This window comes from Diabrotica undecimpunctata, chromosome 2 (assembly GCF_040954645.1).
Source record: "Diabrotica undecimpunctata isolate CICGRU chromosome 2, icDiaUnde3, whole genome shotgun sequence".
NCBI lineage: Eukaryota > Metazoa > Arthropoda > Insecta > Coleoptera > Chrysomelidae > Diabrotica > Diabrotica undecimpunctata.
In genome coordinates this window covers 61,199,323-61,215,636 of record NC_092804.1, presented here as the reverse complement: position 1 = coordinate 61,215,636, position 16,314 = coordinate 61,199,323, and the positions used below count along the sequence as shown (strand labels likewise).

The following is a 16,314-nucleotide window of genomic DNA, read 5'->3' as shown; positions in this document are numbered from 1 at the left end:
ATTATTAGCGAACTTTTAATATTGTAGATGATTGTAGTTCCTCGATTAAATTATTGTGAAAAATAATAATATTAAACATATTTAGATATTTTCCTAGTTGCGGCATATATAGTCGGTTCTGAATAGTGCATTAACATGAATTATAGAAACTGTAACACTGAGGTCGTTCGTATACACAAAACAAACATAAAAATGCAGAAGGCGCTGAATAATTTTTCTTTAAAATATCCTACTCTTGATTTTAAATAATTTAAAAAAAAAAAGGAAATAGGTATAAAGTAAGACAACTGTTGTCTTCCTCCCCACCTCAACAGTTCTACTCCCTTATAGAAATGTGATGACATAATCAAATTTTTATAATTTTTTATAATTAGCTTCCATCCTCCCCTGTCCTAGGCCAGTTGTTCGGCTTCGTGTAACGTTCGCCTAATCAGTATATTTAATATCTTCCACCGAGCCTTAAAATTCCATAAAATATTTGGGAACAAATATCAATAGTCAGTGTAATCCAAAAAAAAGAAATCCTATCAAGAATCGAACAAGCAAGGAAAACATTCATGAGCATGAAAACATTTTTTACAAGATCAGACCTTAGTCTACAGCTTAGAATCCGAATGATCCGAAGATATACGAATCCGACGAGAAGTGCGACAAGGTTGCGTCTTATCACCGCTATTATTTAATCTGTACTCGGAATCTATATTCAGAAAAGCATTAGAAGAGGTTCAAGGTGGAATCAAAATTAACAGAACCAGCATAGACAACGTCAGGATACCGTCCTAATAGCAAGCAACGCACAAGAACTACAAAATATAATAAATGCGGTATTTGTATGCATTTGAATTCAAGGGACAAATAATAGAACAGGTAACTTTCATAAAATATTTGGGAGCAAATATCAACAGCCAGTGTAATCCAAAAAAAGAAATCCTATCAGGAATCGAGCAAGCGAAGAAAACATTCATGAACATGAAAATATTCTTTAGACCTTAGTCAGCAGCTTAGAATCCGAATGATCAGATGTTACGTTTTTTCTGTCTTACTGTATGGCTGTGAAAGTTGGACAATGGATTCTGAAATAGAAAAAAGAATAGATGCCTTTGATATGTATATATACAGACGAATGTTGAGGATTCCATGGGTACAAAGAGTTACTAATGTTGAGGTACTTCGTCGCATGTATAAACAAAAAGAATTACTAGGAATAATCAAAGAGAGGAAAATGCAATACTTGGTCATGTGTTGAGAAGCGAAAGATATGAATTACTTCAAGTTATACTGGAAGGAAAAGTACAGGGCAAAAGATCAGTAATAAGACGCCAGAACTCGTGGCTGAAAGACCTGAGGAGATGGTTCGACCGCTTATCCGCAGAGATCTTTCGCGCAGCAGTTTCCAAAACTACAATTGCCATTTGGATCGCCAACCTTCGAAAGGAGACGGCGAAATGAGAAGAAGAAGAGCATTTTTCCTTCAACTCTACTCTCGTATCTACCCCATCATCATCATCATCATCCAGCCTCAAGAGTCCACTGCTGAACATAGACCTCTTCCTCATGTTTTCAACCCCGTCTATCTTGCGCCGCTCTCATCCAGTTTTTATTGAGTCTTCTTAAATCGTCAGTCCATCTTGTAGGTGGTCGACCGACGCTTCTCTTGTCTTCCCTTGGCCTCCATTCCAATAACCTCTTTGTCCATCGCCCATCTGTCATTCTGGCTATGTGTACTGCCCATCTCCATTTTAGTCTGGCTATCTTCTCGATGATGTCAGTCACTCCGGTTCTTCTCCTGATGTCTTCGTTGGTTATTCTGTCTCGCAGAGTTATTCCTAACATGGACCGCTCCATTCTTCTCTGCGTGACTCTCAGTTTGGTAGCTGCTGCTTTTGTTAAGGTAAGTGTTTCTGCTCCGTACGTCAAGACTGGGAGGACGCACTGATCAAATGCCTTTCTCTTTAGGCATGTAGGCAGCTCACTTTTAAAAGTTTCTCTCAGTTTTCCAAATGCTGCCCACCCAAGGCCGATTCTTCTCTTCAGTTCATGAGTCTGGTTATCCCTGCCAATCATAATTTCATGTCCCAGGTATTTATATCTATCTACGAGGTCTATTTCTTTTCCACCAATACTGATGTTCTGGTTGGGTACCAAATTGGTCATGATTTTTGTTTTCGAGATATTTATATTTAAACCTACACTTTCTGTAGCCACAACGAGTTCCTGTACCATCTCTCTTGCCATACCTAGATCTTCAGCTATTATAAGTATATCATCGGCGAAACGTAAGTTGTTTAGATATTCTCCATCTATTTTTATTCCCTTTGTCTTCCAATCCAAATTCTTAAAAGCATGTTCTAGCACCGTAGTAAAAAGTTTAGGTGACATTGGGTCTCCTTGTCTAACCCCCCGTTCTATTTTTATGCGATTACTGTTAGTATGTAATCTGACAGTGGTTGTTGCCTGCAGGTATATTTTGTATAATAATTTAGTATATCTATAACCTAGGCTGCATTCTTTAAGCGCCTGTAATATTTTGCTTAGCTCAACTTTGTCAAAGGCTTTGTGAAAATCGATAAATATTAGAACTAGAGGTTTATTGTATTCCACTGCTTTCTCTATTAGGGTTTTTATACTTTGTAGATGGTCATTTGTTCCGTAACTTTTTCGAAATCCTGCCTGTTCCCTTGGTTGATAAGTCTCTAATTTTCTTTCCATTCTCTTAACTAGTATTCGCGTAAACAACTTATATATATGGCTGAGGAGGCTAATCGGTCTGTAATTCTCTAAATTTGCTTTGTCTCCTGCTTTGTGTAATAGAATCTACCCTAGATTAGGGTATCTACCCCACAGACCACTAATCTAAGTGGTAATAATACTAAGGTAGGTGATCTGTGATTTACCCTGTTCTTCTGCCAATGTGTCCAAAATACTGCAAATATTCTGTTGTTATATTTGCTATAATAGGTATATCTTTTACTTTGAGTTGTTCTATTGTCTACGTTTACTAATTAAGTAAATATTTATGCTCTTCCTTAGTCTAAAAATTTAGTAAATATTTATAAAAATGACGAAAAATATAATTACATATAAAGGAAAATAAATGTCTGAGTTTGATATTTACGTCAATTTGACAGTAATACTAATGGTACAAACTGTCATTACGGGAACAATGTTAAAATTATTTTAAATTTACTTTTATTTAATATAAATTTAGATTTTTTTTTAAAATGGAAGATGAGGAAGAAATTGAAGGTAAGAAGAAAGTCCACTAAATACTTACAAAGTTTTATTTTTATATAATACAATGCGATAGCAAAAATGTCTGTAAATACCTAATTAGCAATAAATATGTAATTGGATATACCTGTTCCAATCAATTTCTCATATCAATATTGTTAACAGCATATCTTGTTTCATTTGTGAAATCATTTTTGGATGGGTATGACCCAAATAATTTACGTAAATTTAAAGTAAAATTGAATTTTAATCTCCTTGCTCTACTCCTGATCAATTTACAATAAGAAATGACAAATACTCATTTTTATTTTTCAAAATAGTCTTCCTTTAGGTTAACACATTTACTTATTTATGTTTTTAACATTTTTGTAACGTTTCTCAAAAAATTGTTTGAGTTTTGCAAAACTCTGCTTTACATTAAATTTGGCATCGTTTAATAAAGAAAATCTTTCGCCAAGCAAATGTTCTCGAAAATTTAGAAGCATTCGGTAATCGCTGTGGACTGAATCTGGAGAGCCTCTGGAATTGCAAACGCTTAATCAATTCTTTGTGAACGATTAGCATGATCTTTGAACTAAAAGATTTGAGGTTTTCTTACATACATTTGTATTATTGTGTATTGAAATCGGTAGACAATAAAGTGCCTAGTGCTTAATGCAAGAATAGTAATTGTTTAAAATATTGAAAAAATAAATCATTTACTAAATGTTTTATTATTCGTACAACGATTAAAAAATATTTTTCTGCTTACACTTTTTTTTTTTATCATTTTTATTTTAAATAATAACTTTTATTTTATCCAATTTTTGGCTAAATTTGACACTGCCTTTATGGTACTAATATACTTTTATTTTATCAGTACCCATAGAAAATGATTTAGAACGAAGAATCGCCGACGCATTTTCTGTTTTCGACCAATACCAAACTAAAACGATTGACCTAAAAGATGTAGCTAGTATTATTAGAGGACTAGGTTGCTGCCCTACTGAAGCAGATATACAAGATATTATTTCTGGTCTTAAAAACGCCAAGTGGCCTGGATGTGTCCATTTGGTAAACTTTTTACCTAAGGCTTTTACTTTGATTTCAGACCACAAGTAGGTATTAAAAAAATTAATTTAAGATCAAAATTTATTTTAAAACAAATATTTTTCTTTTTCTTTATTTCTTTTTCTTTCTTCTTTGCTTTACGCAAATCGCCTGCTTAAACTTCATCCTAAAGGTCCAAAACATGCTCCTCCTCCAAACCTCTCGATTCCATCGCTCTTCTAATTCCTTGAGTCCATGAGCGTCGAGGTCTACTGATTCAACCATGGTTTGCCCTATTATTTTTTTGTTCCTTTTGGAAATGTTGCGATCCCACCATAAGGAGTTCAGATATCCTACAATTTTACGTCCCTAATAAATTTGGTGTTTAATTTCGGTTTCTCCCAAGCCGTTCTTATCAATGAGTGCACCTAAATATTTAAATTGTTCCACTTGTTTGATTTCCACGTCCTCGTCTATCAACACTTCAAACCTTGCATCTGAATTGATAACTAAATATTCTGTTTTCTTTATGCTGACTTGTAACCCTTATTTTACATATTCTCTGTATAGACGCTTTATCATAAATTCTAGATCATAAGAATCTTGAGCTAGGGCGACTTGGTCATCCGCAAAGTTCAGGGAAAACAGTACGTCATTTCCTTTGGATTACCATTCCCTGGCAGTGGTTTTTACAATTTTGGAGGGCTGCCTCAATATATAAATTAAACAGTAAGGGTGACATACTGCATCCTTGTCTGAGTCCTTTAGTTACTTTTATTGGCTCTGATAGTCGATTTCCGATTTTTTAGGTAAGTAGTGTTATTCCTGTATACTTCTGTGATTATTCGTAAAAGGTATGGACTAATGCCGAGTTGTTGTAAATCTTGCCACAATTTAAGTTTTCTAACTGTATCATACGCCTTTTCTAGGTCGATGAAGGCTAGATGTACTTCGGTACCAACCGGTATTCTTTTTTCTATTAATTGTTGGAGTATAAACAAGTTATCAGTGCAAGATCTACCAGACGTAAATTCACTTTGGTCTTCGCTAATTAGATGTCCTACATCATCTTGTATTTTTCCATTATTATCTTTCCAAACAATCTCCCGAAATTAGGTAGGACACTTAAGCCTATGTAGCAGTTAGGATCTTTTCGATTACCCTTTTTAAAGAATGACACTTGGTGAGCGGTTTTCCATTCAGATGGTACTTTATGTTGTTGGCAGCATTGATTCATTAGAAAAGTTATTCGTTCTATTAGGAGTGCTATATTAGAGAGTATATTATCAGGTCCTGGAGATCGCCCGTTTTTCATTTTAACTAACGCAGTACGGACCTCGTTTCGCCCAAAATTTCTTTTAGTTTTTTATATATTCCTTTACCACTTCCTTTCTTGATTTCTCTCCAATGCTTTTTCTTTCCAATTCTCAATATAACTTTTTTGTATATCTTCATATACGCTGTCTTTCCACCTTGTTCTTGGTCTATCCTTTTTTTATTGACTTTCGTGATAGAACCATTTTCGGCATTCTTTCCTTTCCCATTCTCTCAATGTGTCCTATATATCTTACTCTCTATGCTTTAATTACGGTCGCTATTTTTGGTTCATTATATAGTTCTTTAAGTTCTTTATTATTCCTTCTTTTCCATTGACCATCTATTTTCACACCTCAATATATTGAGACATATTTGGATTTCATTAATAATCGTAATGCTCCATACTTTTTGTTTCCTTTTGCTATTGTTACTTTTCCCTTCCCCATGCCCCTTTTCATCTAGCTTTACACTCAGGTAAGTAAATTCTGGAGCTCTTTTTATTTCCCTGTTTTTTATCTGTCTCTCCTATCATCATGTATTTGGTCTTATCCTTGTTTATTAGCAGCCCAAATATATTTGCCTCTTTTATTATATTGTTCATTAATCTTTTATGTTCTTTTTTATTTGTTGTTACTATTGTTAGATCGTCTGCAAATGCTATACATTAATGGCCATTCTTAAAGATTGTTTTCTGCATATTTATTTTGCGTTTTCTGATTATTCCTTTCAGTATCAGATTAAAAAGAGTCGTTGATATTGAGTCCCCTAGTCGCAATCTTTCTTTTGTTTTAAAATTGTTTGATAAAAGACCCTGCTATTATATTTCGGTTGTTGTGTTATCCATAGTCAGTTTTACCATCCTGACGATTTTACTTAGTAGGCCCAACTTTTTCATTATTTTGTATATCTGTTGTCTCTTTACCCTTTCTTCAAGAATTGTTTCCCTTTTTTCTTTGATTTTTTTTAACAGTTGTATAAAATAAGTTTGCCAATTTCTTATTATTTCTCCAGGTTCATTTATGAATGTCCCTTCATTATTCTTTATGAATAGGTTATTTTTCTGATATACTCCTTGCATTTTCCTTTTTTCCTGGTAAAACAATCTCATTTCCTTCTTTAGTCCATCTCTTTGAGTTTGTTTTCATTGTAGTTTCTTTTTTTGTTTTTGTATGTGTTCTTCACTACAAGTCTTACTAGACCGAGTGAGAACTGTGAGCGTAACATACGGACTAGACTTTAATATTAAGAAAACTAAATTCATGATTGTCAGCCGAGCAAATTTAGACCCCGGGGCACTAATGGCAGGTAGCGAAGAGATCCAGAGAGTCGACAGGTCTACATTTATCAAGTTGAGATCCTTGTTGTGCTGCAGTGATCTCAGTTTGGGAACTAAGATGAAAAGCGGATTAAAGCCTTCGAGATGTGGATCTACAGGAGGATACTAAAAATATCGTACATGGATCATGTCACCAATGTTGAGGTCCTACAGCGCATGACAAAAGAAAAAGAAGTACTTAATTTACTGAAACAACGTAAGTTTGAGTACCTCGGCCACGTGATACGAAACGAAGAAAAATATCGAATTTTTAAACTCGTTATGCAGGGTAAAAGTATTTGTCAGGAGAGGATCGGGACGTCGTCGTATCTAGTGGTTGAAAAACCTAGGACAATGGTTTGGGATTACCTCCGCGGAGTTGTTTCGCAGAGTAGTCAACAAAACCATGATAGCCTTGATGATCGCCGACATCCGGACCGGATAAGGCACTGAAGAAGAAGAATGTGTTCTTCATAATTCTCCTCAATTCCCTGTATTCTTGTCGGCTACTATCACCATTATTTGTTAAATTTTCTATTGTTTTTTTTTCTTATTTTTTAAATTTTTTCTGCAATTTTTTGGCATTTCTCATCATACCATTCTTTTGTTTTGTGTTTTGTAAGAGTTTTCATTAGGGTTTCTTTATGTGTAAAACTGCTTCTTTTATGCTTTTACGCTTTTTTTGGAGCTACTGTTTCTGATTCTTCATCTAGTCTACTGGTTATTCGCACTTCGTGCTTCTTTTGTGTAGTATTTCATTATATTAAAGTTCATTTTATACCCTGCTCTTACCAAAAAGTGGTCCGAGTTACATTTCGCACCTTTCGTGCTTTGTATATTTATTATATTACGGGCGTATTTCTTCTCTGTTAATATGTGTCAAAAACAACGAACAGAAAGGAATGGACATATCTAAGGAAGGCTTATACCCTACAATAAATGTAATAGCTATTGATAATAATGATGATAAAGAGAGACTGACAAGATGATTTAGAGTTTAAAAACCGATCCCAGGTGAACAGTTGGTAGACTGCCGAAACGATGGTATGAACACTGAGCGTGAGAGTCAATTAAATCGATTTTTAATTTGAATGTTAGGTACTATATTTGCTTTACTGACTATCTAAAAACTTGAAGTATCAATGCCAACATGTCCCACAGCCCTTCGACACACTACAATATCCTTTTAGAAAGCCAAGCAACTTTAAACACTGTGAAGGTAACGCTGGTTTTAGACCATAAATAATTTAATCTTAAGATGACTGAAATTAACAAGATAACTTTGATTAGGAAGCCAGGTCGTAAATGGATTGGGAGAAATATTATTGCTAACAAGTTGGCAAAACAAAAAGCAGACTCAGTTTTTATAGAGTTAGGAAATCTTGTGTGGTTAACCAAAAGCAAGGCAAAAAGGAAATTCGTCGCCTAAGACAAAAAAAATTGCGACCTCATTTGTTTAATACTATAGAAATGAGGCAAGTAAAAAGGTTTAATTATTGAAATTACTCAAAAAGGCTTTTTTACGAAAATAACAAAGAAACGGCGACTGTTTGAATGGCGACGTATAGCATTTTTTTACAAATGGCAGTTCCTAAAATGGAAGTCACATAAACACATTCAGAAATAACGAACCTACTCCCTAGAGAGCTAATAAAAAGCGAAATTGATATCTTAGAGTTTAAATAAATTAATAATTTGTCAACATAATAATGAACAAAAGATCTTGTTAGGTTAATTTACAATGTATTTTCGACTTAAAGATATAGATGACTAAAATGAGTTTTGTACTAGTATTTTTGATATTCTTCTAGGTTTTTCTAAATTATATATTTCTTTTATATGGTATTAAAACATTCAAAATTTTAAGATATGAACCTGCATCCCCTGAGCATCTTCTAGAAGCTTTTCGTTCCTTAGATCCAAAAGGTTTAGGATACCTGACAAAAGACGAAATGGCAGAAATAATGTTTACAGATGGAGAACCGTTTACTCAAGATGAACTGGATGAAATGTTTGAGATTGCTGTTGATCCATTAACGAACACGATTAATTATGAATATTATATTAATCAACTTATGGTAAGTTTATAACCATACAACTGACCATATTATTAGGGAATTGGCTACTAATAAAAATTTGTTGACATTATTAGAGATCTACAAATATTTTTATACATGCTTGCTATAATTAATTTAGAGAAATAACAAAAAAATTGTAGTATTAAAAGGTATTCAGTATACAAAAAATTGTTAAATAAAAAAAATTGAGTATCTATTATAAGTAAGGTTTTTTTTATCTTTTCATTGCTGGTGGGACATGTCCCACAAAATTTCAAAAAATCTGCTGGTTTCTATTGGTTTCAAAAGCTCATGTTATTTGAATGCATCCGTATTTTATTTATTATCTATTATATCTTTGATGTCTTTGAAGAAAAGATGTCTGTTGTGTTTTTTAATATATTATTCATAATTTAGGTGCCGATTAACACAGTTTAGTGATATGGAATCGTTTATTTTCAATATAATTTCTAAATGGGATTTTATTGATCCAGTAATAATATACACCAGGTGATATTTATCGCCAGACCAATTCGTATTAATTGGTTGCAGATTTACTACAAAAAAGTATCAAGAAGAAATTGACAAGCTCTTAAATATTTTTGAAAATAAAGCCGTGGAAGAACCTTATGCTGCCTCAGGGTCTAATTATGTACGTAGTGACGATTTGGCCTCAGATTCTCATCATACTGACGATTTTGCCTTAGATATCAAGTACCTGATAATGCTGAAGAATGTGAAGCTGTAAAAAAGATCACTACTTCCAACGAAGAAAATTCTTACAACAAGTACATTTCTGAAGATGAGTCTGAAAGAGATAATTTGACTGCACTATGGAATATACTCAATACAGACTTTTGTCCGAAAACAGAAATTTCTACCCAAAGAGAAGAGACAATTCTAAATATTGATAGAAGCTCCTGTTCCTGTAAATATTTTTCTAAAATTAGTTCCATGTAGATTATTTATGCATATTACTTCCTGCACAAACCAAAGAATAGAAGCACTTGCAAGAAGAAGAAATTAATGAGAAGTTGGAGGCGAAAGAGACAGATATGTATCTGGTTGTGTATTGGTGGTATCTTAGCTGTATTCTGGTTGCTACCACGTGTTACAATAAAGTACCATATATCTCATACTCTTCCTCATTAACTCTTGAGGACTTGTTAGGCTGTGGTGACACAAATATTATTAGCTTGCTGTATCTACTGGCTGCAATTGGTTCTATGTTCTGTCCAGGACACGCGTAGAATTCTTCTATAGACCCACTTTTCGAAGGTTTCGATCTTACTCCTATCGGTGTTTTTGAGAGCCCATGTTTTAGCTGAGTATGTGACATTGACCAACCTGAGCTTAGTATTCCTTGTTATTGTTCAGTCTTTCCATATTTTAACCAATTTAGCTCTTAAGGTTCAGGCCATTGCTAGTCTATGCTTGATTTCTAGCATTCTTCGCGTCAGCATTGAACAAGTAATGGATTAAGTAAAAAAGGCAAATATATCGGCAGGATGTCCAAACCACACTACACGACGAAACCGAGATATTCACGCTGAGATGAAATTAATAATTTATACAGCCAGTTTAAGACCATGTGTATCAGAAACAATACTCGACACAGCCTCAAAACAATAGCTATTAGAAAGGGCTGAGATAAAAATACTGAGAAGAATTACAATGATGTATCACACAGGGTCCTAAACACAAAAAAAATAATCACATAAGTACAATGGAGGAGACAAGAGTGGCGAAAATAACAAGAGATTGTATACATATGTGAATTTAAAATAAAAGAAATTTGTTGACATAAGAATTTAAGTGTTCGAAGGTCATTGGCACCAGTTAATAGATCGCCACACATAAGTGAAATAAACATCGTTTGGTTAGATATGGAGCATCAGCAGTGCCATATGTGACTGTTCTTAACTGCAGAACCTGAAGTTCTCTCTAAATTATCACTCCAAATAATTATTTGTAGTTTTAACTGATTAAAACAGGATATATATTATTTTGGATCTTAGGATCCACATATTGTATATCATTATGAGACAAACCACTGGTAGTTTTACAGCTTCCATCGAAAACTACTCTTAGTTTAGTAGTGAGACTGGATTCTTTATATACATTTTGTAATTTTGTATCAACAGTCCTTGTACCATTGAATAAATGATTAAGTTCTTGATATTCATCAATAAATTGCTTGTATAAGTATTTTAACTTTGGACTGGTTGTGTCTGTTTTCAAGAGAATATAAACGGTTTACTGTAGTATCAAAAGAATTGCCTAATATTTTTGGATTGGAGGTAATTAAATGGCAATTTAACAATGAATTGCCCATTGGGAGCTCTAGATGGAGTGTTTAAGAATAATTGTTCACATTCAATATCACTTTGTGATAAAATGTTACTTTCAGGAAATTCTTCTAATTCCCAAAACCTTTTTAATTGTTCATCTAAACTTTAAATAATGGAAAAATTGAAAAAAGTCACGAACTCCAATTAGTATATCAATGCATACTGGCTCAAAGAAAGATGGATTTGAAAGTTCATTATTTTCAGTAATATTCCATAAAAAATCGTTTACTGCATGTGATGGAGTTGAATTGCTAATACTTGGTACTACTAGACAGTTCAAAATTGTAGAATGTTGGTTGATGATATGAAATTACACTAATGCTACATTTTTAATGAATATTGCTTTTAGATTGATTAATACCGTTAGTTGAAAAATGTGTATTGAGCAATAGAATCTAAATTTTTTGACCAAATTGCTCAGCGATTAAATTTGATTGTGCACCACTGTCTAAAATTGCTCTAGCTTTACGAAAATTGTATTTATTCTTAGCTTGAAATATCATAGTAGATAGTCTGGAATCCTATTTTTAAATAGTAAATTTCTTTGACTAGTAGCTGGCTCTGCAATTGTGGTTTTAATTTGAGAATGAATGTGCAACAAAGTACTATGCTTTTTTGATAATTTTTTAGAGTTACCTAGCCTACACTTATCTTTGAAATGGCCCATTTTCAAACAATTAGTATATAGTTTTAATTTTTTAATATGATCAAATCTATTATTTGGTGAAAGATCTAAAAAGTTTCTACAAGTATATATTGTATGTTCTCCTAGACAAAAGTTACATTTTAATTAATGTACAGATAAGTTACATTTAACTGGATATCTTTGATTGAATGGTTTTTATTAGATACATAACTAGAGTTTTTTAAATTAGAATCTAACTTAGATGCGACTAAATAGATTAAATACGTATCAGAACTTTCTTCTGGGCTTAATTTAAGATTCTTTAAAGGTGTCAAATTAGTTGCTGTTTCATCTAACAGCATGTTTGTGCAGATTCTTTAACGATTAATTCTGTTATTTTTCTGTCTGAAAAATAGATTTTTATATGATTATCTGCAATAATTCTATTTTTACCAAATCTAAAAACACCACAAAGTAAATTCCATCTATGATTTATTTAGCATAGCCTTCTAGTGAGGTACGTAAACAAATTGTCTTTGTTGACTTTGTTAATTGCAGGATTGTTATAAACAATGGATAAAAAGTTAGTATTGAAATTTAACCACCTCTAAATAATAATAGTCACCTTTAAATAAAGGCAGTTTTATCTTTGGTAAAAAGTTATTTTGTGTATAGTCAAAAGATAGATTTGAATTGGGAAGAGTTGGACTATTATAGTAGCATTCATTGCATTTTTGTTTACATTGTTTCTTAAAATTTCCATAGTATCAAAAAATGATGTTTCAAATTACTTTCGTGTTTCATAATGAATCTCTAAATCTGTCTCATCACATTTCTTCTCTATAGTTACCTGGAATTGATCAAAATCTTGTAATAAATCATTGTAACAAGTTAACTTCTACATCTGCAATAGTAGGCAAATTGGTATCTACATCTGTAGAAAATTAAGTTACCATTACTAGTTTTTGAGTCAATGTATTTCTGTTTCTTATTAATTGTTTGATATACATTTTAATAATTAAAATGGAGATATGGGTTAAATAGATATTGTAATCTAGCAATGGTTTGACAAAAATATAACTAGACATGTGACAATTGTATTTGTATTGTTATAGAAGTACTTCTTCTTAGTCGTTGACCTGATGCAGGTATCGTGATATCATGAAGCTATTAGCTAAATTTCCCAATGTTCCTCCACGTTTTTCTATCTTCTGCCATTCTAGCACATTCTGACAATGGAGTGCCAATGGTAGCAACAATATGGTCCGTGTATCGTGTGGGAGATCTACCTCTATTTCTTTTGCCTTCTACTTTTCCCTGAATGGTAAGCTTTTCAAGACCATTTCTTCGAAGCACATGTCCAAAATAGCTTATTATTTGTTCTGATATTTGTGTTCTTAGTCTTTTCTTTATGTTTAGCTGGTCCAGTATGGATTCATTTGTTCTTCGGTCCACCCATGGTATTCTCAGCATTCGTCTCCAGCAGTACATCTCAAATATATCTATGTTCTTTTTGTCTTTCTCAGTAAGGGTCCAGCATTCCGATGCATAAGTGAAAACTGGAAAAACTAGACTTCTTACTAGTCTCATTTTTGTATCGGTAGTTATTTCATGGCTTTTCCAAATTTTAGTTAATTTTGCCATAGCGCTTTTTGCGATTGCTGACCGCCGCTTTATTTCTTCAGTACAGCCTCCTTTGTTGGTTATTAATGAGCCCAGATACACAAATTTATCTACAACAGCGATATTGTTTATCATGACCAGATGATTTTGATTGTTGTTAGCTCTGTCAATTATCATGATTCTCGTTTTATCTCTGTTTATTTTAAGGCCCATCGTTAAGTTTACGTCTTCTATCCGTTGTAGCAGGTGAATCAATTCAGCTTCAGAACTAGCGAGGATAGTAGTATCATCTGCATATCTCAAGTTGCAAATCTTCTTCCCGCCAATGGTGATGCCACCGTTCAAGTCCTCAGTAGCTTTCCGCATTATCCATTCACCATAGATGTTAAATAGAATTGGGCTTAGTATGCAGCCTTGTCTCACGCCCTTTGTGACCCTGAAACTATCGGTTAGTTCCCCATTTATTCTAACTCTGGCATTATTGTTATTGTACAGGCTTTTAATTAGCAGTATCAGATGATTGGGGACTCCCATTTCAGAAAAAACCTGCCACATTTTACTCCAGTTGACCAAATCGAAAGCTTTACTATAATCTATGAAGCACAAATATGTTGTGATGTTGAATTCTCTGGATTTTTCTACAATCTGCCGTACGTTTAAAATTTGTTCTCTAGTACCACGTCCGGGGACGAAACCTGCTTGTTCCTCCGCAATGTTAGGTAGTAAAAAGGGCTTTATCCTCTCGAGAATTATGTGTAAGAGTATCTTACTGCAATGTGCAATTAGAGCAATTGTGCGATAGTTGCTACATAAATCTTTCGCTCCCTTTTTATGTATGGGAATATATAGTGATTGTGTCTAGTCCTCAGGCCATTTACCTGTCTCCCACACTCTTTGACAAATTTGATGTATTATATCCACTCCAACGTCATCTAGGGCCCAAATCATTTCAATAGGTATGTTATCTGGACCGGCAGCTTTCTGATTTTTTTGCCTTATAATTGCTGCTTCAACTTCACTTTTGAGTACGTCAGGTTCCGTCACAAAACTGGCATCTTCTTGTTGTGATGGGGCTAGAAGTACTATAGAATGGTAAATTAGTAATGGATTTAAAATTAATGGACATTAGATATGGAAATAATGGAAAGAAATGCAATATTGATCTAGAAATGTACACCAAGGTTAAATGGAATTAGTTTCGAGTTCTAATTGTCTGGAACCTGTTACTAAATGTAAATTTTAGAAAAATATTCACAGAGTTAAATAACATTAAAATAGTCGTTTTAAGGTTGTAAAAAAGTAGTAATCAAAATAATGTAAAACCACAAACCCTTAATTACAGTAATAGGATCAGAAAATAGTTTAAACGGGTATATACGAGTTATAAAAAAACCATTTTTCTGAACTGTAATTTATAGTTGACCAATTCGTTTTTAGATTAAATATCACCTCTTTGTGTACGAATTCCTCCAAAATAGTTTAGTCCTTGACTGGACCACTGCTACTATAGGCTTCGCTAATATCTTCTTTTTCAACATATTGTTGCAATGGATTTTCAAAATATCCGGCTCGAAGGACCGAGTAATATGTATAAATGTGTGTATATGTGTATGTGTGTGCGTGTGTGTGTATGTGTGTATGTATGTGTATGTGTATGGACTGTAGTTATTGTGGTTCAAATAACTAAAATTATCTCACTCTACTTAAAGATGTTTATTATATTTTAAAATACAAAATGGTTTTTAGACGATGGTGTACATCACAAAATTGAATTTATTGTATCTGACAGCTGACAATCTATAACTTAAAATAGCAATATTTTACATTGTTATCTGGCTGGATATTTATTAATTTAGTTTTTAACAGAAATAAATCACCAAACGGTAGAAGTATCGGCCGACCGCTAGAAGTGTTAGTCCGCTAATGATTAAATAGAATTACTTATATCGGGGAGAAACAAGTAGATATTCATTATTTATTATACATTTGAATACATCTTTATTTTTCTCAATATTATACAATGTTCGTCTAAACTCCGTAGTATATTTTGTAAATCTATTGATAGAGATTAGAATTGATTAAACGTTTCGGTAATTGGACTAATTTTGGTAAGAAATGCCAGTTCAAACTTATTATTTTAACGTAAGTCTTCAGGAATTATGTAGGAGTGGAGTGACTTAAAACGGACTTTACTGTATATTGGAAAAACGTTAACACGAATTATTTTAAATATTAATTAGTTATTTTTTAGTATGAACCCGTTGGAGAAAACAGTGTCTACACTCTTGCAGATCGAATTGAGGCTGAAAAACCACCTCCACCACCGCCACAACGAACAATGTCTGATTATTTTAGAAGAGTTGCTAGTCAAATGAATTTATAAATCTGAAAATTTTATTGATTAATATATTGTTTAAACTATTTTCATTTGTTTTTGGTACTAAAACATTATATTTTGATAATGTAAAATGTAATTATTCAGCAATAACTTTCAATAGCTAAACAGTAATTTACCTACAGAACCACAGCTATTAAGAATAAAATCACATTAATGTAAAATTAAACTTATTAACGTTCCATTTTCACTTTTAAATCAAAAGCTCTTGTTGGAATATTTTCTTTGGATTTTTTCTTCTCTGTTTTTTAATGAAAATTAAAGGTTATCGTAAATTATTTGTTTATTAGGTCTTTCCCAGAATGCTAAGCTAATCAAAAATTTTGATCACTTAACAACTGAAGATTTAGACAAAATTAACGAATTTATTA

General features: G+C 32.9%; 1 protein-coding gene across 1 annotated transcript; it reads left to right on the top strand.

The window, feature by feature from the left end:
- Window positions 1-3,114: 3,114 nt before the first annotated feature.
- On the top strand, window positions 3,115-15,969 carry LOC140433321 (dynein regulatory complex protein 8-like). Its single transcript, XM_072521351.1, has 4 exons — window positions 3,115-3,246; window positions 4,091-4,328; window positions 8,760-8,970; window positions 15,800-15,969. The coding sequence occupies exons 1-4, from the start codon at window positions 3,222-3,224 to the stop codon at window positions 15,929-15,931; spliced, it is 606 nt and encodes a 201-aa protein (XP_072377452.1). The 5' UTR covers window positions 3,115-3,221; the 3' UTR covers window positions 15,932-15,969.
- Window positions 15,970-16,314: the final 345 nt, after the last annotated feature.